Genomic DNA, 23,612 nt, shown 5'->3' on the forward strand with positions numbered 1-23,612 from the left:
GAATAGAAATATCATATAGGAACTTGCTAAGTATAAGATCAAAACAAGCCTTCTGTCGACATGGGTTGGGTAAGGACAGGACTGGTCAAATGGAAATTCTGTGAGTGGGAAGGAGAGGGAAAGGAAAAGAGAGAAGTGAAGAGAGCAGAGGATGTGCATGTGGTAAGTGAAAAAAGGGAAAAGAACATTTGTTTAGGCAAATGAAGAACAGTAGCAGTGTGCTTATGCCAGTGACCTTGTGGAAATAAGTAGAAGAACGGCAGAAAGGAAGAGGAGTAATGTGGAAGGCCATCTGACACAACAGCCACATCAATACAGGGCAAGTTCATGTGTAATAAAAGGGAATTAAATCCACATGAGGTTGACTTGCTTCTCTCAAGAACTGGATTTGTCATAAAGACGGGCAACAAGCACAGTAAAATAACCACAGAGAAGAAGGTGCAAAGAAGGGGAGGGAAACTGATGGAAAACAAACAGGAGTAAACAAGTAACAGAAAGAAACCGTTTTACTGGGGTCTGGAACTGGGCAGAAAGCTCTCTGTGTTTCTTATTAGTCACAGTGCTACTTCCTCTGGGATAAGTCAGCCTCACTATTCATTGGATTGGGATTCCAGCCAGGCTGGGGGAGACCAGTTTATAGTGAGAAGTGAGGCTGTGTATGTCAAGTCTGATATCTTTATCAGCAGGACATCAAATTAAAAAAAGATTTCTTTTAAATATCAGGAGGCATAAGACCTCTTGATTCTAATGGCTCACATCCCCATTATGCTGGGAGGCATTAGTATTGCCCCAGGGGTAGAATGGTGTTATCCTCTTCTTGCTCCTAGGGAATGTATGGCCTAAGGTGGATTTAGTGACGCACCTAAGGTCGTGTATCAGTTTTGGACTAACTGACCCATTTTTCCTGTGTTATAGTCTAGATCCTTTTGAACTAACCTATCCTTCACTAGGACTGTGATTATAATAGTACAGGAGAACCATAGTGGGAGAGCAGAAATAAGACAGTGAAGTGTCACCTGTTCGGTTGTTTGTGTTTTTTTTTTCATTGTGGTGGGACACTCAAGCCTCACATACTCAGGCTTTAGAAACCAACAGCAGAATATACTTCAAAACCTGTCTCTTGATTTGTACGAGTTCAGAGCAGTATAATGATCGCCTTCAGCCTGCTACAAGTGCTTCCTTGCTGGACCCCATTTGGGGGTGTGTGTGTGGGGGGGGGTTGGCTTCCTCTTCCCCCGGGGCAGTCAGCCTGTTTCAATAGATGGGCCTAGAGCTCCTGTATGACTGAAATTACTTCCTCACCACTGTTTCTAAAGCTGAAAGCTGAATAGATTTAATCGCTCAAAAGGGCAGTAATCTCCTTGAAGTGCATTGTCTGTTGTGTCTTATTGCTATTATGGAGTGGGATTTACACATTAAAAAGGAGCACAATTAGCTTTCTGCATTTATGGGGTATTATAAGACCCGTCGTGACATCACTGGCAGCCAATCAGGGCATTTCAGTCATATGCAGAATCTAAAGTTCTTTCAGAAAAGAAAACACATTGGAGACGTTATTCTGGTCTGTGTCTGATGTCTCTTGTTTCAGAGACTCCTTCAAGGGTGTAGAAGGCAATAATAATAAAAGTGTCGTTTACTTACTAATAGGCTCTGAAACTGGTTCTTGGATGTGTGGCATGAACTATACAAGGAAATAAAAAGAGAATGAAGCAGAGATTTAATCTTCCAAATGTGGTGTTTCTTCAAAATAAGGGGAGGCACAGGAATATTTTGATTATGGTTCTTTTTGGACCACAAATGCAACAGCTGGAAACTGAAACTCGTCATTATGTTTTATGGTCTGGAAAAGTCATTTTAAGAGCATCAGATAGTTTTCTGGATATCCACTGAATGACAGCATTTTGCAAATGCAGGGTATCTTCGTGTTCACTCTTTTTCATCTGCTTAACCAAAACAAGTTGGAAGTGAACTCTTTAAAACTTCAGATAAGAGCTCCATTCTCTCCTGTTTTGCATCTTGAGTGGTCATTTAGAAAACAAGTGTGAAAAACTGAAAATTTGAAATTTTTTTACACTCATTTTGAGATGAAAATCAGTATAAACCAGTAAAAAATTAAGGTACTTGTGTTGGCAGACTCAGATTTACTTAAGGCAGAAAAATGCTCTTACATAAAAGCAGACTTTCACCAGTGTGGTGGTATCTCTTCACCCAGCACTGATTTTCCTGTTACCACTTGTGCCTATGTTCTTTGTGTAGCTTCTTCATCTGCAGAAAGCTGCAGAATTAAGCAATTATGTTATGTAGTTAAAATTAGAAGTGGAAGGGAGGTGAAATTTAAGTTGGAACTTGAAGACATAGAGGGCAAGAAATGGTGGAAACTGTGGAGAAGCAGGTTCTTGCCAAAAAGAAGCACAGTTGTGTCGTCTTCTTGGAGTGACAGGGAGATAAGCTCTAAATAAGGCTTGAAAAGCAATGGTGTTTTGAACTAAATCTGATATGAATAGTTTCCTCTCTGGTTGAAATAGAAACAACGGTAAATCTGTGCACAGTGATTTTTGTGAGGTGGAACAGATGAGCCGGAAGGTGCAAAGAAAATGCAAATGGACTGAAATCAGGATTTGACTGATGTGACAACTCCAAAGTGTCTGACCTCTTGGTGAACAGTGTAAGGCTGTATTCTTAGGTTTGCTTGATTTTCCACATTTATCTAATGGTCATAGGGAAAATTTCAGATTGCTATGTGTACAATGGGAAGCTTAAGAGTGCCAGCCTCTTCTGTGACATTGGAATCAGTGGACTCTGCACTGTTCACATGCACAGACATGGGAGAGACCGAACCCTCCTTTTGGAAAGCCCGGATAATTATTTATGAGTCGCTACATTGCCTACAAGCTGTAGCAAAGATTAGTGCTTCTTTTTCCTTGCATGTGCTTTATCTAGTTGTAGCAGCCTAACCTTGGTCTGGCAAATGTCTTTGCTTACATGTAGAGAGTGATGCAGATAGCTGCTCGGTGAAACCAGGTGGGATACAAAGTTCATTTGCTTTGTCTATTTGCCCAGTGGGAAAGGGACAGGATCAGGCTATAGTGAGTTCCAGTGCTGCTTGACCTGGCAGGTACGCAGGTAAAGCTGGGTACTCCCCTCCCGTGCTCCTTTGTACCTCTGTTCATCCCTCTACAAGTGGGGATTTTAAAACTGAGCGCTTGAGGGGACATTGCTATGTTCTGCTGCCACATAGAGGCAGAGGAAGGGACTAGCAGTGAAAAAATGAAATTGCCTTTCTTGCCTTGCAAGCAAATGAAGTTTAAAATATATCTTATTGCATTATATTTGTATTTGCTTGCTTCCATGGTCTAAGTCAGATAATCAGAGATGTAAGAAATGCTTCAGTTTTCCATGAGTTGTCTTTGCATTGATATTTGCTTGATGTTTCAAAGATATTGTAGAATTTGCAGGCTTTTTTTTTTTTTGTATGGGCTTTTTTTCCCCGCAGGTTTTGTATCTTGACTATGAAATCAAAGGGGTTACAGTGACTTGTCTAACTAGATGAGTTTGTCTGCTGGGAGGTAGGTGTGGAAAAGCTGTTGCTTTTAAGATTGCCTGACAGCGCTAAATAACCGGGGAAATGGAAATGAGGGCGGTTATGAGTTTCCGTGTGCATGTGCAAGTGTATTTCTGGTTTTGCTTACACCTACCATCTTGCTTCTCAATCCCCTGCAATCAGCAAAATGCTCCTGCCCCTCACCACAGGCTCTCCCCACACCCTTCCCCATCCTCTTCCTCTTTTTTCGGGGTCTTGCTCCTTCAGGGCAGAAATGCCATTTAACTGAGGGCGGTGTGAGCTGCCTTGCAGGATTGGTGAGAGCTGAAACCAACCTGTGGCTGCCCTCTTGCCCTTGCCCTGTGGTGGCTATTGAGTCAGAGCCAGGGGCTCCACAGGGGTCTGGCTGTTAAACCACCAGCCAGGGTGGCTGGGAATGTGGAGGGCCCTGCACCTCTGGGGATAAAGCAATATTTTTAAGATGAGTTTTCCTGGGATGTGGGTGCCCGAAGGTGGGCAAGAGGCAGTGGGCCTGGGGGCTGCACCACCCTGGGGGCTGGAAATCTCAGCCGCTTTTTGGTTGGTGGCCCAAAAATGGTGCAGCTGAGGTGCAAGCATGGGGAATTTAAAGCCAAGAGAGGTTCGTGCTTTCTTAGTGATTTTTCACTGATGTGCTTTGAGGGCCACGCCACAGGTTTAGAACCGCATCTGGAAGATACTATGAGGTATATGTGTATATACATTTTGAGTCCGGGGGCTCAGTTTTGAACGGCACAGCTTTTCCTTCCCACTCCTCCTTAGCTGGAGAGGAAAAGAGGCTGAGGTGGTGGTGGAGATGAGCCTCCCATGTAGAGAGACAAAATTACTTCAGTTGTCACTACTTGTTACCTGCTCTCCCATTTGAATCCAGGGCAAAGTGTTGCCAGATAAAAGGTTTTCTATGCAACTTGACCTTCACAATGTGCAGCTGTTGATGGCCGCATTTGTCCTATATAATAAGGGTCATCAAACATACTTGCTTTGAAAGTGCATGCAGTTTTACTTTGCTGTGGCACAGCATAAATACCTTCTTGTGTAATGCCAATTCAATACACGTCTTGCTGGGGACAGTAACAATAATGCTGTAGATTTGATGAGTCCATAGCATCAGTTGAAGGGGAAATGAAGCAGCACAATGATATAATTGCTATTGCTTTAATGGTGGTTGAAATACACATACTCCTTTCAATATTTTCAAACATAATGTTAAAAATGTTAATAAAATTAAATCTCAGTCCCAGTATTTGATAGTTTATGGAGGATATCCAGATTTATCTGGAGACAGCTCCACTAGAATTGCATTCTCAACGGTCTTAAATTTAGAAACATGTGCATGTGTGGTGTGAATGCATGTGTTTTGTGGTTTTGACTGTGACAAGAAGTGTGTATATATAATCTATATATATATTCAGTGGCTGACTACTCATCAGAAAACCTTGAGCTCCCTACTTGCTGGAATTTTGCCAGTGCTCAAATTTTGTATGTTTTGCATTTCTGGGTAGGTATTGTTTGCAAAAGGAAATCTGACTTCCTTCTCAAGTATTTGAACAGAACACTTTTCTTAAAAGGTAGTGACAGCAGATTGAGTTTTTTTCTCTCTTTTGTGTTTTATATTGCAGAATGACCTGCTTTACTAAAGCTTTTTTGTGATTTAGGAGATGTTGATCTTTGTCTTAGTGGCTGAAACAGATGTTTTTGAACTGCAGGAAGGTCCCAGGAGATGGCAGTGTACAATAACACATTTCAAAATATTTCTTGGAAACTAAAGCATTTTACAATTAAAATTGAGTTGTTATTTTGTAAAACATTCGTATTTTTTCAGGGAAGTTTATCAAAGAACAAAATGATCAGGTTTGTTTGTTTACTGATAGCCTACTTTAGTAGACAAGCTTGCATGTCTTATCTTTTATACAGTGAACCACTGCTGTATATTAACTGAACCACCAGATGATTATATATAGTTTGTCTTGTTCAGCATCTTTATGTGCAATTCAGTAATAGATTGTAATCTACACAGTAGGTTGTAGTCTGCATTTGTGGTTAGGATAGCTCATGATTCCGTTTCTTTTTTTACCGTAACACTAAACACAGTGTTTCTGTATTCCTATATTGTAATTTATATTTTATTCCTATATTGTAATTTAAACTCTCAGACTAACCTAATTTCACACATTTTTAGTAGTGTTCATACTGCCTAGGTATTCATGGTGCCTCGATATTAATAATTGTAGTCTACTAAATAAGTACATATTTTAATTTTTTTAATCAATACAAGCATATCTATTGAGATAAAGAAAATCTTATATGAATTCCAGCTTTGGATTTTCCAAATTTTTTTAGAATATAGCTTGATAGGAAAACACTTTAATTTTTTTAGCTTTTATTTATTACTGTTGATAATTGTTACGATGAAAATAATCTTATCTAAGCAGAATTTCGTCAATACTCTTCACAAAAGAAGATTTAACTTTAAATGAAGGTATTTATGTACATTAAGGGAACTGAAAGAGTTGAAAATATCTGCTCTTCAGAGCTTCAAACTGTGTCTAATATTTGGAGCCAGCTTTTGCCATGAAGTCCAGGGGACAACATGTGAATATCTTCGTGGAGTTTTCTCATTATTATCCAAGAGTGTTAAAATGGATTTTCTTCCATTGTGGGAACAATCGGTGGCCAACTCTGGGGGTTACCTCCACCAGACTAAGCACGTCACATGTCCTGGTGCCAGCTTTCAGCCCTTTTTTGAAGTCTAACAAAGAACAGCATTTGCCACCGCAATTGGCCCTCAAGAAAAAGGTTATGTAGCAACATCTGGATTAATCCAATGACTTTGTAGTAATTGAGGACTTATAAGAAGCAGACATTTTCTCAAAATGTTAAGTTCTTTTTATGATTTCTCTTCCAGTAGCTGGTGTCCGTGAAGATGTCTTTTTGATCTGGAAGGAGTTGGAAGAAGCCAGGAGTACAGTGAGACAAATTCAAAAAATTGTATCAGAATCTGACCAGCCTGCTTCTCGAGATGGTATTATTTATGTTTCTTTCAACAGAGTTACCTTTATATCCATGATCAATGTTTTCTTTGTGAACAGTTTTGATTACATGACATTTTGGGGATGACTTTCTCAGAAACATCTATGTATAGCACCTCTACTTAGCATCTAAACTTAGGATTGCTTAAAACTTACTATTATACATCTCTGTTTACTGCTGCTTCAACTTGCTAAACTTTAAGAGCTCAGGCTGGAGCACACCCTTTTTAGTTCACTGGTGACTATGTTTAGAAATTGCCTAGATTTCAAGATATTTAGGTTCATTTTTTGTGGTCTCTCCCTGTCTGCCGAGGCCAGTAAATTTTGTTCTACATGGTGCTGGGGAAGCACCTTCTCTCTCTTCTATTCCAGTCTTCTTGGAATAGGCCAACATAGTATCTAATTCATTCCCCTAAAAGGGAAGAAGTGTGGGTTTGAATTCTCTTAGTTAAAGGCAGAGGACTGAAACCAATTCTGGATGAGTGCTCTGGCAACTCTCGTGTTAAGACACACGGAGGAAGACCCACATTTGTTCATTTAACTAAAGTTCCCACCATGATGTTTGGCCTAAACCATGATCCATTTGTTGTTCTGTGCATATTGATTGGATTGAACCCTATTGAAGATAGAAGTATAGCTGCTTTCTGAATTTATGGAAGGCTTAAACAGGGGATGGTGGGAGGCTACTCAGCCCTGCTAAGATGGAGGTGCTCTGAGCACACTATGGAGCGGAACGATCACACTGACGAGACTTAAATACGGAAAACTTAGGAATCTGTAGAGTCTAGGCAGCTTCAGTGTTGGACTGCAACTGAAGGGATAGATTTTCAGGATCACAGCTGTGATTGTCAGTGCCTATATTCTGCATTAGTCCCTGATTTTAAAATACTTATATGGTGTCTAGTGGTATTTTTTGCATAAGTTGATACAAGATTCAGATTGAGTTAGCACAAGTCATCAGTGAATTTGTGTAGCTCCACTATTGGTTTTGCAGTGCAATTGCTTTTGCTTTGGCTGGCTGGAGGCTGAGGCCGGATGCTTGTTTCTGGATCACCTGCTGAGGAACACTTTGTATGGTCAGTTGGTCAGTCACCGGGACTCTCAGCACTGTGTTTTAGGGTGGTGATGTTGAAGACTTGAAGCTGGGAACTTTGCCTGCCTGCACTGGGTTTGAACATCTGTCAGTAACATAATTCTCCAGGACTTAAGCTTGCATTTATCCTTCTCTGAAGGCGTAATTCAGTTTTTATACTGATAATAACATCTTTTGAATTAGTAGGTCTTCCCATATGAAGTTTAACAGCTATACAGTAATGCATATGAACAAAAAGACCACAATAAAACTGCAAGGGCAGCCCTAACTTCAGCATTTATTTATGTGCTCCTGACTGCAGCTTTAATGTTCTTTTAGTGTTTGTTTTCATGCATAATCACTTCATAAATAAATTAAAAGAAACAAAATTGCAGTGTATTTTATTTTGTCAGTTCTTCAGCATTATTTGACTATTGCCCATTGATCCAAATAATGCAGTCTTTCCATTTGCCTGCATTTCTTCCTGATCTCTTTAAAATGCTCTGCTGCAAATTGTAGTTTGTTCTGAAGACTGCAATGTTCCTCAGGACGAGAGAGAAAAAGAGGCAAATTTTCTGCCGACTCGCCAGATAATGCAGTAGTTACCTGAACTGAGACATGACATTTTACATAAAGCATGTGGAAGAAAGAAATTTGTTATTTATTTTTAAAGTTTATTGTTTATTTTAAAATTATGAGTGCATTCGTGACACTTGCCACACTGGCTGTTCTAAAGACCACAAGCAATCAGAAAGCATGTGTTTCCACAAGAACAGGCAACATCATAGCCTGTTTTTGAAAATACTGTATCCAAATTGAAAAATGTTATACAGGAGGTTTTGTTTGTTTTGTTTCTTTATTGCCAACCAAAGCTGATCATCCATTACAAACGGATACATCTGATGAATATTTGTCTTCTGAGAAGTGGTTGCAGAAGTATGGCTTGAAAGCTCAGAAGCTCATGCTGTATGACGCACTTGCTGATTGTACTTTTCGCCATGTGGATGGGATTGTTGACATAAAAACTAAGCCAGAGGATGAATCTTCACAAACTGATGCTGTGAGTACTGTTTATTTTCCCTCATGTCCTTTGAGTTGATTGATTTTTCTTTTAAACTTGAAAACTTGACTGATAGCTGTATTTCTGATAAAGTGTATGATCTGTTGCTATGCATTTTTTGTTAAAACCAGGTCGTTAGTGGAATGGGAAAAAGATGGTCATAAATAAGAGTGTTTCAAAGGGCTATTTGAAAATGAGAGTTTCAAGGCCTCCTTCCTGGTCCACCTGTCATCTGTAAGGAAGAATCAGGGCTCACTTAAGCAATGCTTTGTTTTTCTATGTATTTATGTGACGTAGGGCAAAGATCGCTTGTCATCTTTAATTTTCCTTTGAAGAAGTATTGGTCTCAGCTGCTCCAGTGTTTGCAGGTCCTTGAACAAATTTGGTTTCATTTGTCTTCGTTTTGTTTTTCTCAAATGCTACCATTACACTGTTTATTAAGCTTCTGTTCTTGCTAGCTACAAGAATAAAAACAGTTAGTATTGACTTCTGGAAGGAGAAAATTCTATGGCCACCCTATCCCATGTCTACTTCTGCACCTGCTCATGTACAACAAGCATGTACCTTTGAAGTCTGTTTGCCAGATATTAAAGGCACTGCAAAATAGTGTGTTTTGGAACATGAAATATGTTTTTCTTGGCTGTAGGAGACAAAGAGGAAGGTAATTAATGCAAAATACTGTGACAAGTTTGTACATACCTTCTGGAAAGATGGATCTGTAGTTCATGTATACGTCAGTACAGAAAAGTATAAGCAATATGAAGAGAAAATGAGGATGGCTCTCAGACAAGTGGAAGAAAGGTTCGTGTTCTGTCACATAAAATCAGTTTGTATTATTTTACATTGGTGTTGAAATGTTTGTCATTTACTGTCAAGAAAACAGATGAACAGTTTTATCTTTTGTTCTCCTTCTGGGACACAAATGTGAAAGTCAGTCTGCACATTATTGAAATACTGCTGAAAGTGCCAAAAAGCAGCAGGACATAAAGTGGCAGAGAATTTCTAGAATCCCCAGTAAAACTTGGTAAACATTCATCCTGTGTACTTAGGATCTCTTGTGCTACCTTGGCTTGTGCCCATATTGATAATGATTATCTGCCCTTTTTGTGATTTTGTCTTGAAGACAAGTTTGAAAAGCCTAGATCAGAGTCTATGAGCTATCAAGTAATGCATATGATCAGAGGTTCAGTGCTCAAACTATCTCCCTGGTTTGATTTTCTGCAGCTGTACAGATAAACTTGTAGATTTTATAGGACATCTGAAAAAAATAGGCAATCTAAGGGTCTGATTAATTTGTCCTAAAGATGCCTTAAAGTCAATTGACTTTTATATCTACATTAGGAGAAGGAAACTTTCAAAATATATATTGTAGAACTGAAAGAATAAATGTTGCCCTTGGTCATGTATATTCTGACAATGAGATGTCTCACTGAAAAAAGCAGGATGTGAAGTTTCATTTTATTGCTGCTTCTCTACCAAGAGTATAACAGCCTGATTACATTTAGCAAGGTCAAACGGAGTTTTGCTGTTCCTTTTATTTTATCTTCATCTTGCTGTATGTAGGGTAACATTAACCTACTGTGAACGGAAAATTTAAAGTAAAGGGTTTTGGTGAATATATATCTTTGAAATCCAAGCCAAGATTATGGTTTGCTGTTTTGAATGGTTCATCTCATTGTTAAAAAGTCTTGGTAGACCTCATAAAACACTGTAGGGGAAATAACTAATGGCAAAATAGCTATCAGTAGCAAATGTAATAGGATCCTTTAAGTTTCCATGATATGATTTTTTTGAAACCTCTGTGGAGATGAGTAATATTTTTCCCAGGGCCATTATATTCTGTCTGTTAAATGTATTTTTTTCTGAGTAGACAAGGAGTTTATGACTCTCAAGGGAAATCCAATTTGGACCTGCTGCATCCATTACTGAGGAAATGTTCTTGTACACAGCAGTATGTATGCACGTATTTAACTGGCAGGCATGCTTAAATTCTGTTTAAAATGTGAAATTAAATCTGCATTTAAAGCTCAAGGTCAGCAAAACATTGAAGCATCTGTGTTATATTAGGACTATTCAAAGTGCTCAAGTTCCTTGCAGAAAAGGTTCTCAAGTGGTTTCCTGAAAAGGGAGGCACATTTGCTTATGCTTAAATGATTTCCTGACTTCAGGCTGGAGAATAGTTACAGGGGCGATACTTACAGTTACTTCCTCATGGGATTTCCCAGCTCAAAGTACCTGATAATTGATTTCAAAAAGGTTCTGTATTGCTTTGTCTGTTTTATCTGTCTCCAGATTCCCAATGAAATTAGAAAATAAAAGTGCCTTGTATATTTATGTAGTGACAGAGGATTGGTACATCAAAGCCAATATGCTGCTCCTGACAGTGACTAGTAATAGGTGCTTAGGGAAAGAGAATAAGAAGTACAGCAGTGATAAAAAGATCTTTCCTGTTAGATTCTTATACACAAAGCTCCAAAGATCTTACAGACCAGGGTTTGATGTCTTTTTTCCACCCACCCAGGATTAAGTGGCTTCAACAAGGAAGCAGAGGGCTCTTTGGGAATGTATTTGAAGATGATGTCTATATTCTTATTGATACATCCCAGTCTATGAAGGACAAGCTGCCACTGGTGAAGGAGAAAATATTTCAACTCATACAGGTATGTCAAAGTGATGTTTCTGAAGACTGAGGAGCATTTTAGAGTAGGCTGATCTTTTCTAGATGGTTGTTACTCTAATTTTTATTTTTTAAAACTATTTTTTAAAAATAGCAGCTTTATAAAAATATTTTGATTTTTCCTCATGTGCTCATTTTTCAGTTAAAAATGTATTTTTTTGTCATTTATACAAATATTTGAAAAAATGTGGAGAAAATGTTAAAAATTTAAGAAGCTTTAGCTCTTTCTGTAGAGTCACCTCCCTCCTAATAAAAGGAATAGGAAAAAAAAAAACAAGAAAAACAAACCAGCCAACTACACAAAGCCTGTGCGATGCAACACCTTTTGGAATGTTCATTTTTATTTTTAAGTGGTGTCATCCAATTCCACTGGCATATTGTGATTTGTAATGTGTGTTCTAGATTCACTTTCATACTTCTACAATAGAGAGCGTAAAATGTTTCGAACTTGCTTTCATCTTACAGTGACTCAGAGCTTTGCAAAAGGACTTGCAAAGTGCAGAGGTACCTCAAGAGCAGCGAGTAGTGGGAGACACACCTAAGACAGGATTTGTCTCACCTAGTTTTATAAATCTGCATTACATTAATATTTGAGACAAACAAGCACTGGTAAAACGTGATTCAGCTCAACATTTTTAGATCTGAGAGGAGTAACTGACAAATAAAACTTCCATCAGTCCGGCATCAATAGCAATCATTAGTAGAGCTAGAAAATTTAAAACTACAACAGAGAGTTTTTTGAGCTAAGTGCATAAGTTATAGGACATAATATGATGTGATACTCTAAACAGATCAGCACTAGAAAATGATTAGATACTGAGCCAGAAGGTTTCACAGAAATGGTGATGAAAGGGAGGAGAGATTCCAGGTTCTGCAAGTTTCTACTAGCTTGCACAAATCTATCACTCCTTATAACTTCTGTCCAAAAGCAACTTCAGCAAATTCTTAACTTAGTTCTCTCTTGCTGTCCTAGTTCCTCTTGCTGGTACACTACATTTGATTATTTTTCTACTCTTCTAAATGGTGTCTTACTTTGATTCTGATTTCAGTTTCCTTTGGTGTGCAGTCAGAATCTTTTATATTCTTTTCTTGCCCAGTTTCATCTCTCCCCTTTTTGCCCTCCTAGACATTTGCTGTTCAAGTATTTTGAGAAATATGAGTAAATGGAGACTTACGTCAGGAAGTTCAAGTAATCTTAATAATTGCAGGCAATAATTTCCTCTGTATGTCTCTTTGTATATCATAACTATTATCATAAGTTATTGTAACCATATAATCAACTGTACATTAATTAAGACAACTCCTACTAGTCAGTATTTCAGATACAAGCATTCTTTCTTTTAACATTGACTAAAATACAGATGCTGTCTCTTTCAGGAGCAGTTGAGACACAAAAAGAGATTTAACTTTGTGAAATTTAGTGCCCAGGCAGTGGCATGGCAAGAGAAACTTGCTGAAGTTAATGAGGAAAATTTGCAAGATGCTTGGCTTTGGATAAAAGGGCTTGAGGTAACATGGAAACTAATTATCATGAAGTTTGTATGTAAGTTTGTATAACTTCATTTGTATGAAGTTATATTTGTGTCTTCTCTGTATGGCTGGGGTGTTTTTGGGTTGCCCAAGTGTTTGAGTTGAGTAAGCTGAAAATATGGAGAATGTATAGACTTTAGTAGATTTGAGTACATCGTATTATCCATGTCAGGTATAATAATCTTTTAACAGTGGACCTTTTTATAAGATCATAGTAATTCAACTTGCTGCCTGCTATGTTTAGTAGCCACGATGCAAACAGCAGCCGATTTGGTTTCTGTAGGAGCCGTGACAGCGCTCGGACCCCGTCTGTCTAGATTTGTCAGTCTTGCTGCAGGGCTGCTGCAGGGCTGAGGACTGTCGCTGGCAGACGTACAGCTCAGAGATGATGCAGGGAACTGGTGCCAGCTAGTTGGAGGAGCATTTCTAGTCCCTTTTGGTGCGTACATAGGCAGCTGACTTTAGCTGGAACATGAGGGCAACTGTTCTCAGACCTGTTTATCTACCCAATATTCTTTTTCTGACAGTGGCCAAAATCTGAGGATTTTTCCCTGAAACAGAGTAGAAATGCTTGTAGGCAGCCCCAGTCAGCCACCAGATTGTAACTGTTAGCAGCTTTAGGATCATTTAATGTGTCAAATGCAGACAGCAATGAGCACAGGACTGAAAATCCATCACACAACAGTACAGATGTATCTCATGTTATGTTTTCTAAAACAAAAAACATGTTTATATAATAAAACTCCTCAGCATTATGGCAGCTCTACCTCAGACTTAATAATGAAATTCCTGGGGATGAGGGAATTGGGGAAGCTACATAATTCCTCTGGGACTACAAAGCAAGATAAATAACTTGGTATTCTCAGAAAATACTACCAGACAAATACACGGAGAAGAGAAAGTATTAGTGTGGCCTCACTGAGTAGTTGGTGAATACTTACAACTGAGGTTAGTAAAGTTAATTTTACTGCCTTCTTTGAGACTTGAAATGTTGGCTCTGTTTAAGCCATATATGTGATACAGGATGATACAAGTTCAATCATACTTTGAACTACTATAATTCAACACCATCTTGTATATGCATTTGGGAATGGCCTTTTTCATCATTATTGATGAAGTTATGAATTGTTGATCTTAAAATTCGCTCTAAGTTCAGATCTTGATATCTGAAATAGTACAGGGAATGTTTTGAGAACAGCATTTTTTTTTAAGGGATGCCATCTGCTGCTGACCTTTTAGTCTGTTTAAAGCACTGCAGGCATAAGTCTGAGATCAGAAAACTGTCTTTACAGTGAAGCTGAAATGAACAGAAGATTGCTCTGGAATATTAATCAGAATAGATCCTTTGATCTCCTTTTGTATACTATGGTCCCAGGATGCTGAATCCATAAGCTGAGCTATAAACAGTAACCAACTGTTTCTTGTAAATCCTTTAGAAGTGATAACACTTAAAATTTTGAAGGTGATTATGCCATGTAGTTGAAGCATGTGGACTTTGTTTAAACACTGATGAAAACACTATAACAGTGTAACTTTGTAATAGCAGCAATGGAGAAATCTAAAATTAACAGCTTTTACCTTATGGTACATACTTATTTCCCTCACATCATCATCATACACAGCATTTCCCTATGATATAGCAGAAGTTGATTCATTTCAAATCAGGTCAAAACCATGTGCCAATATTCAAAAGAGCCAGGATATCAAATTTACATGTAATAATGAGGCATGTGTGCCTAAAAGTTTATAATGCTTACTAAAGCATTAGTAATATTAGATATTTTTAACACAAAGAAAATGACTTACGGTAGTTATTTCTTTTGAGTGGATACTCTTAAGGATAGTTTGTGAATTAGAAGATAGGATTATGAAGTATCATCTGAGCTCTCGATACCTGGCCCATACATTCTTACGCAGCCATACAGAGTCACTTTCAGAGTTTACCTCCTACTCCATTTCACCTGCTTTACTTACTTTGCCCTTTCTAATAGAACTGTTTGCTGGAGGGGTGGACTGCAAGAAAGTTTAACACAATTAATAGGACTGAAGAACTAGTGCTATCTCTTAACATGTTTTTTGCATGAATGGGTCAATGTTAGTGATTTATATTTATGATGTTCTGTATTGCATTATATATGTTGATCCTGAGTCTCTTAACACACCACTGCAATCCTCACTGCTCTCCAAAGCTGTACTCAGGTCTTATGCTAGCAAAAAACAGGCTCATATCTTCTCTAGGATTTTGCTTTGACCCCATTTAAAAGACTAAAACTTGACAAAACACTTTTCATTCTGATAAAGCCTTACTTTTCCCTTACATTTGGAAAGTTCTGTACACTCAATGTTTGAAAGTTGGAAATCTGAAGACACAGACTATAGTTCATAGGTTCCTATAAGCCATGAAATGCATTTTGGTGAGTTTAAAGTTGCATTAGTCTAAACCTCCAAAAATATAATGATCACCAAGTATGTGGATGACCCAGGAAAAGTGCACAACTATGAATTTTTAGGGGCCACAGTATTGCTTTACTGTGGATGTTTTGTTGTTATAGATAACTTTTGTCCTAAAAATAAATGATGCTTACTTTGATATTCTGAGGAGGTACATGTGAGATAGTCTGGAAAAAATATTGTTTGGAAAACCATGAAGTCCTTTACCTATTTTTGAGAAGTAAACTTGTCAACTCTTTTGTGGAGCTTTGAATTATTTGCTTAAGCAAGATGTGTATTTCAAGGGAGTGTGATGAGTTGGCCATCAGGAGCAGCAGTGGGAAAATATAATAGAATGTAGCTTTTATATTACATCTCCCCATCTGTTTATAGACTTTTAGTGATTGCTTTTGCTTCTACAGCTCACATTTATGTTGCCAGCATTTTGCTTATGTGTGTTTGCATAAGCACTGAATACCAATTTGGTGCCAATTTATGCTACTTTAACATTTGCTTTGATTTTTCTAGCTCCTTGCCATAAATGTTTTCACCATTTTATTACTTATTTCGGTTCTGTAATATCCCTTGAATCAGTACACTGTCATTATGAATTTAAGAACAAAGGCAAAGAGCTGTTAGTATTTATAGCTGTTTCTTTTTATTTTTGGTTTCCTAGGTTGGAAGTTCCACAAATACACTCAAAGCTCTCCAGGTTGCTTTTGCCGATACTGACACTCAGGCTATTTATCTCTTGACTGATGGGAGACCTGACCAGGTATTTCTGCAATTAGAAAATGCAGTAGTGTGGTGCTGCAGTGGTGGTGTCAGAAGGCTGAAGTATGAGATGAATATCATACTTGCAGAGCCGAGTCTCTTGGATGTTGTCATAATATTGAAAAATTGTATTTGAGAAATGTGCAGTTTGTGAAGGGATTTTGATTAGAACTCCCTGCCCACAGTCCAGTCTTTGGTGAATGATAACTCATGACATTTCTCATGAGTTGTTTTAAGAATCTGGTAACTGATTAAATATAAAAGCTGTATGTGAGTATCAAGGTTAGGGTTTGTGTTAAATAAAATATCTCCCTAACTTAGTACAAATAGATCATCAATTAAAACTCAGAAAATAATGATGGTCCCAAGATATGGTGGGATTTAAATATTAAAACCCTGCAATCTTGTGTGATGGCTTGAAAACCTGAAAAGAAAATGATTGGTAGTAGAAAACAAACAAGCAAACAAAACCATAACCACAACCACATCCCACCCCCAAGTTTGTGTTCAACGTTTTTCCCCAGAGAAGACATCAAATATATAAGTAGGTACCTTCTTACATTCTATTGCAGAGCTTACACAAAGTCTATGTCATGTCTGAGGAATAAGTGCCTAATTGTTAATTTACATATTTTTTGTATAAAAATGTTAATAGTGATGTTTTTCCATTAGGTTTCGGTATGATACCAAATTCCATTTTCAGCCTACTGAGTCAAATTTGGTCTCATATATGGTCAGTTTGGGAGTAGCGGTGATCTGGAGTTGTTTTAGGTCTAGCTTTAAGTGGATACCAAAATCAAAAGTATTGTTACCATGACTTAAAATGATACTATTTCATGTTATATCACATTATATAATGCCCACTTGTTGATCAATGATGCAAATGAGGTAGAACTGAACTTTTAAGCTGTAATGCAGGGTGAAAACTAGCTGGTATGCTGAGAATGACATTTTTAAAATACTTCATTTGCTGTTGAAAATTTTGCTTGGTTGTAATGGCAAATATGCAACAAAAAACAGACTTAGGTATATAGCTGGGCTAAGGGGTACATAAAATTAATTACTGAAGCATATATAATAAATCTCAGATTCAGAAAGCATCATAAACTTGCACAAATAATTTCTTTATACCTTGATAAGGAAGAAAAATGTTAAATGCTCGCTTTTCTTTTTGTTCTGTTTCTTTTGATAAAGGGAAAGTGGTCCATAAGGAATGGCAGATGTATAGTTTAATTTCCCATACTTTAGTAAATTCCTTTAAGACTTCAGAAACAAAGAATATTGATTATATTATAATTTTAATTTTATTTATTAGAGTAGCCTGTGCCTTAATGCATTATCAGTGTTTCAAACTCAATTTTAAATTAGCTCATTTTATATAACTGTGAAATAGCAATGTATGCTTTTAACTGACCTATATCTATCTCCAAGCAACAGTATGACTGATTAGATTCTTACAAATTCTTCATATTTTGATAAATACATTTTAGAGGCCACATATTTCATATGCATTTTTCAATTTTCAGGCTCCCCAAATAATTTTGGCTCAAGTCCAGCTTCATCGTAAAATTCCCATCCATACCGTATCCTTCAACTGTGATGATAGAGAAGCTAATAATTTTTTGTACAAACTATCTACTGAAACAGGGGGAAAGTTTCATTATTACAATGTTTATTTGACTGGCCCTGATGCTTCAGAGTTTATTGATGTGAGTATTTTCGAATAAATACATTTGTTTTTTCATGCTGTTGAAGGAACCACAGCACCCGCATCATTGTGAATTCATATTACACTAGATTATTTTAAAATGGGGCTAATCCTTATCAGATCTGGAGTGGTGTGAAATCGATGAGTGTGCCATCATTTGCTTATGAAATTTTATTAGACCACAACAAATAAGCCCAAGTATTATGCAGCATATATTTGTACTGCTACCTTTGCAACCCTGCTCCTCCCTTGGCACCTTCCCACCCATATAGACCCAATTCAGCTCTGGAAGAAACATATCTGATCTCTGTTGTCTCAGAAATAAGTTACCATTTAAAATGAAACTATGGTTTGTATTCTGTTAATAAATGAGAGAATGAAGACCTGAATTTGAATGATGATGAATTAATGATTCTATGAATTTTCCTAAAAGTTTGCAACAGCCACTGGGTAGAGATCCATAATGCATAAAATGACTAGAATAGCAGTCACTTATCAAGTGAGACTAAGCAGCTCAGTCTAACAGTCCCCAATAGGAAATTTATGAATAGACTAACACAAACACCCATTTAAAGCATATTCTTGTTTTTAATTAAAGTTAACACTCAGTTAATTAGTTCCAAAACTTTTAAAAAATGGTGGTCGTGAAATAGTGAGAAGAGCGAGGAACAAGGCAGTGGCAGGAAATTGAGAACTTTGCAGACACCATTCAGAAGGAAGATGTGAAAATACTTCAGCTCTTGAAAGATGTAAGAGAGTGTTCTGGGCAATTTTGGTGATTCTGCTGCTGTGAACCGCCTGACGCTGTGTACGTTGGAAAGATGAGGGTCCGAGTCTGTGTTGTCCATCTCCAGACTTCTGGCCCTGTGGGAGTTGTAGAAGGAACATCGTTGGAATTTCCTTCCTGTTTCCTCCTGTAGTCCAAATGATTCCCAGTCAGTTCCAATGTTTACTTGAAGAGTATAGTTTTTACTTCTCATTTTTCAAGGACAGTCTGTAGTACAGCTGTGATCTGTACAATGAAGACAACAGTTGTAATGTACATATCTTGTATTTTATTTATTTACCTATGTGTTTGCTTGTTTGCTTGCAGTGAGGGGAGCTACTGACCTTATTACATTATTTAGCAATATGGCTGTTCATATCTCAAGGGGTAACTGGCTTGTTAGGGAATTCTGATCCTTTTCTGAAAAAGTAAGAATAATTTGAAAGGCAGTGTTGCCAAGCACGTCTTAATCTTGCTTTCTATAAGCTTATTCATACTTACAGAACGTTACCAAAACAAACTTTGATTTAAGAAACAGAGAGACTACCTGAAAAAGTATAGCTGTCCTAACCAAGACAGTATTCAAAATTATTATCCAAGCTTGCATAGTTTCAGTTCAGAAACAAAACATGTTTAGGAGTAATTGTGATACAACATTTGACTTTGTCATTGTTGTTGTTGTTAGAATGAAGACATACATCTTTTAAAAAGGGAGATTGAACAAGGAGAAAGAGACCTAGAGAAAGCGAAGACCTTTCATGCTAGATGTCTGATGATGGATTATTATAATGGGGAAAACAATCCAGTAAATAAGTATGTCCTCATACTGCTATCATGTTAATAAGAGATTTGAGATATCTGTTACGTTTCTCCTTTTTCATTGTCTTGCATTTTTAACCTCTGACATTCTTCTCTTTTAAAAAGAAAGTTGTGTGGGTTTTTGTGTGGTTTTTGTTGTTTTGTTTTATTTTTTAAACATTTACAGTAATGGAAAAGAAAAATCTGGAAAAACACGTTAAGCTGTGGTGCCTGGAACTATCTCAAATATCTAAATAGTCTCAAATTATTAGGAATAATTAAAGCAAAGTTGTGAAAATATTTTTTGTCTCCAGCACATACAAAGTTGCCCCTTCTGACCTAGAGAATTCATTATTGTCCTATAGGTAGACCTCGCTTGGTACTTCATGACTAAATTGCCACTCATTGGGATATGCCGATTGAGACATAAATTATATACAAATGTATTTGTTTAAAAGATGGCAAACACCATGAATGAAATTCAGCTTCCTTCTTTTTGCATTTTTGATTTTACAGTGTGTGCCTGTATGTTCATGCCATATTTATCCTTGCTTTTTAACAAAATATAAGTAATGTCATCATTAAAAATAGTTTCATGTTCAGCATCCATTAAAAATCTCGTGGTGCCAAGAATGACTGTTCAAAAAGAGGTTCTTCCACAGCACACTGAAGGCAGACTCGTGAGCCACTGTTGAAAAGTTTTCTGCATGCCTGATTATACTGAGTTTCTGTTCAGGGAGCAAACACAGACCTAGCTTCAAACATGAAGTTGTAATCTCTACAGGAGCACAGCCTTAATAAAAAATAGCTTGCCTGGTGTTTTATTTATTTGTGTGGTAATAGTACAAAAGCAAAAAGATACATTAAAAAAATCAGGTTTTAAAGACAGAAATCTATTAAAAACAGTAAGTTAAAATAAAAGTATTAAGAAAACCCATTAAATTAAAAGTGGAGAGTCCTGTGGAATGTTTTTATATATGTGAAGGGCAGATAGGATGTCCAGTATAAAAATGTAGGTAAGTGTTTATTTTAGAATTTGCATATTTTATTTTTATTAGTGCTAGAACATAGGCATATATGTGCATATGTATATACACAGATTTGCATATGTGTGCATATGTATATACATAGATTTGCATATGTGTGTGTGTCATTTTCATTGCTGGTGCTAGGTTTACTCCTTCCCCCAGGATGCAAAGTGGCTATTATAGAACATTCTGACCTTATTAAAAACATATGAGGGTGTTGCCTTGAAAGTAATGAACATCTTTTAAATAGACTAAGAAATTATTTTTAAATAGTTTTAAAAACTGAGAACTTTTTGACCTCCTTTGAACTCCCCTTTGAAATGCAGACTAGGATAACAGAAGCATTGTCGGAAGCATTTGACATGAGCATTTAAATTACCAGAAGACTTTAGCTTAGCATTTTTTTAAAACCAGTGATATATGTTTGAGATAATTTCTTACTTGTTTCTTCTTTTTGTCACTTGGAAGCAGTAATCACAAGCAGACACATGTGGTGTCTTCTGCAACCAAAGATGCTGAAGAGCTGAGTGCTACTCTTAGCAGCAGGCTGTGCTGTGCTTCAGAAGAGCCAACGCTGACACCACATCAGCAAACCTGGCAAACCACTGCTGACAGTCCAACACGAAGGAAAAAAGCATTATATGCAGGTAAGGCTAAAATCAAGTTGTTAGCAGAATTTATTCACTAGCTTGAAAAGATTGTGTTGAAAATAGCAAAAAGCATCCCTCGCTGTAGGAAGAAATGAAGCCTTCGATGATTTAAATAACCATCTTTCTGAAATTCTGTCTAACTTTTCTTCATTTTTACTTTTCAGCCGTCTTACTCGTTTGGCCCAAACAGACAAATGTCTGCTCATTTATGCTTTATCACATGCCTGTGGTAAAAGAGAAACTATTTTGACAGAATGTTTTAAATAAATAGATAGATATTAATTTTTTATTTATTTTACTCCAAATAGGTACATCATTGGCAAGAATGAAGAGCTGATCTATATTTCACTAGTTACAGCATTACTTACACTAATATTTCTCCTTACTACACCTGTAACGCTATTTTTCTCTTTGAAGTATCATTTGCATGCAGTCTGAAATCAAGTTTACCCAGCTGATATAAAAGAAGTCTTCTTCCGTGGGAACGTGCAAAGTACAAATTAGTACTGAAGTAATTTTGTGTTTGATGTCATGTGTGGGCAGTCCCTTAAAAATTGGGACTAGACACCAAAGAGGAACTAAAAAATCCCGGGCATGTATTTGAGCAGTAAGTTAACTCTTCCTTCTTTGTCCTTTCAACACCTGCAGAGCAAACAAAGACGAGTCTGCTGCGAATCCTGAGCCACAGTGTGAAATCTAGGGAAGAAAGCTCAGAGGAAGGAATATCTCCTGAAAAAATGACCTTTCCTGTCAAAAAGAGCGTGAAGTGTACAACTGTTTTCAAAGGCAAGTTGACAGAAGAGGAAGCTCTGGGCAGACAATAACACTTCTCCTGTGTTTGTAACTAATGGTGTCTCACTTGAGGCAATACTGTGCAGACCCATGGTACGAAGGGCTGGAACGCAGCAGAGATGCAGGGAGCTGGTAACAGGGGATTGTAACAAGGTCCTCACAGCTGCAGCCAGAATCTTGCCAGCGCCCAAACTATTGAATTTACAACAGCTTAGTTATGTCCACGGTGTGCAGCAGCTGTGATGCTGCTACACCTTAGACCGCTGAAAGGGTATCACAGTTGCTTCTTATCAACAGAATAGATTTTGAGAATCTTGTTATGCAGTAATAGATTGGTCCTGTGATACAGTAATTTGTACTTATATTCAATGTTGAGGTTAAAGCTGTAAGCGGTGGTTTTAATTCTCTGGTAACAACGTAAAATGAGCTTGCACTTTATCAATATGTTTAGACTTGTAAAAAACATGTTCTCTGAGGCAGATGCGTATGTAGAGACAAAAATATTTATAATGAGGCTTAGATACACATCCAAATAGTTTTCATTTCCCTCAGTAATTCATGCAACTCTGAACTTTATTATAGGTTCTCTAAGTTGTTCTAAAACCTCACCTATGATACTTGAAGATGTTTGACGTTTTTACATTTCAGCATCTTATTTTTAGTCCTTTATATGCCTTTTATACAGATGTTTGTAGCAGTATACCTTAAATTAACCACTCCTGGCCATCTCATCTGTGATATTACACATCTTGAATTAGGGTATAAACTGGTTAATCTTTTTTTTTGAGTTATAAGAAATAAAAACATACAAAGATTTGTTTGTTTGTTTGATTGTGGTTTTGTTTGGTTGGTTGGTTTTTAATTAAATTATTCCCCACCTATCTCATAAATTTCCTCATTGATTCATTAGGGCTCATGAGGCATATAGTAACACTGTTACTATTGATCAAGTACCAAGAAAGATGGAAACATAATTCTCATTGATTAGTTTACCAGCTGAAATAGACATTATTGTGTAGCCTTTGTGACACTGCTAGCGGGCTCAAATAAAAACCATCATGCTATTATATACTAGCTTATTTATGTATACTTTTGTGTGCACAAAAACTGTGAGATAATGAAATGCAAATGTTTTATCTTAGATCTGAAAATGCAGAAAGCTGTGAAAAGGATATCTAAAAGGTATGTGTGTGCATATATAGATACATCACAAAAATGATAGTTCATCTTTTTCTTCGGTCATTTCGAACTTCTCAAATGTGTTTCTACCTTGTGCTACACCTTACAGTTTCTTTTTTCCAGTTCTCTAGACGTCTCTTCGGCTGTTTGGTTAAAGACCCATGGCTTGGTTGCTAGGCGACTCACCATCATGGATGCCTTAGCGCCTACAGCTGTCCCTCATGGTACCAAATACATCCCAGTTCTGGACAAGCATGTAGTTTCTAAAGTATTTAACGAGGTAAAACTCTTACACTCTTTCAGTGAAACATGAAACTTGGCACTGTTTTAAAAAAGATTTTTTAATTCATTCCTATAAATATCATAATTGCATTCTCTAATGTTCATTGTAGGTGGTTGATGTGCACTAAATGTATAATGCATATCTGAATGTTAATTCATGCATCAGTAGAAGCTAAAACTGATAGTTAATAGTATCTTTTGCAGACTTTACTCTAACTTTTAGAGCTATATATCATTCTTTCACAGTTACCAGTTGA

At 37.2% G+C, this 23,612-nt stretch overlaps 1 protein-coding gene across 1 annotated transcript in view; it reads left to right on the forward strand.

The window, feature by feature from the left end:
• VWA3B (von Willebrand factor A domain containing 3B) overlaps positions 1–23,612 on the forward strand; it is a gene marked incomplete at both ends in the record, with an annotated part of 62,718 nt that overhangs the window by 14,765 nt on the left and 24,341 nt on the right. Inside the window, 12 exons of the mRNA XM_080351341.1 lie at positions 6,486–6,602; positions 8,515–8,741; positions 9,388–9,542; positions 11,263–11,401; positions 12,796–12,927; positions 16,055–16,153; positions 17,679–17,861; positions 19,312–19,439; positions 20,921–21,099; positions 21,751–21,888; positions 23,037–23,076; positions 23,197–23,353. Of these exons, the coding sequence (XP_080207467.1) occupies positions 6,486–6,602; positions 8,515–8,741; positions 9,388–9,542; positions 11,263–11,401; positions 12,796–12,927; positions 16,055–16,153; positions 17,679–17,861; positions 19,312–19,439; positions 20,921–21,099; positions 21,751–21,888; positions 23,037–23,076; positions 23,197–23,353 (1,694 nt within the window). The remainder of the gene's footprint in view (positions 1–6,485; positions 6,603–8,514; positions 8,742–9,387; positions 9,543–11,262; positions 11,402–12,795; positions 12,928–16,054; positions 16,154–17,678; positions 17,862–19,311; positions 19,440–20,920; positions 21,100–21,750; positions 21,889–23,036; positions 23,077–23,196; positions 23,354–23,612) is intronic.

The sequence above is a fragment of the Nesoenas mayeri genome (assembly GCF_963082525.1).
Source record: "Nesoenas mayeri genome assembly, chromosome: 1".
NCBI classification, from domain to species: Eukaryota; Metazoa; Chordata; class Aves; order Columbiformes; family Columbidae; genus Nesoenas; species Nesoenas mayeri.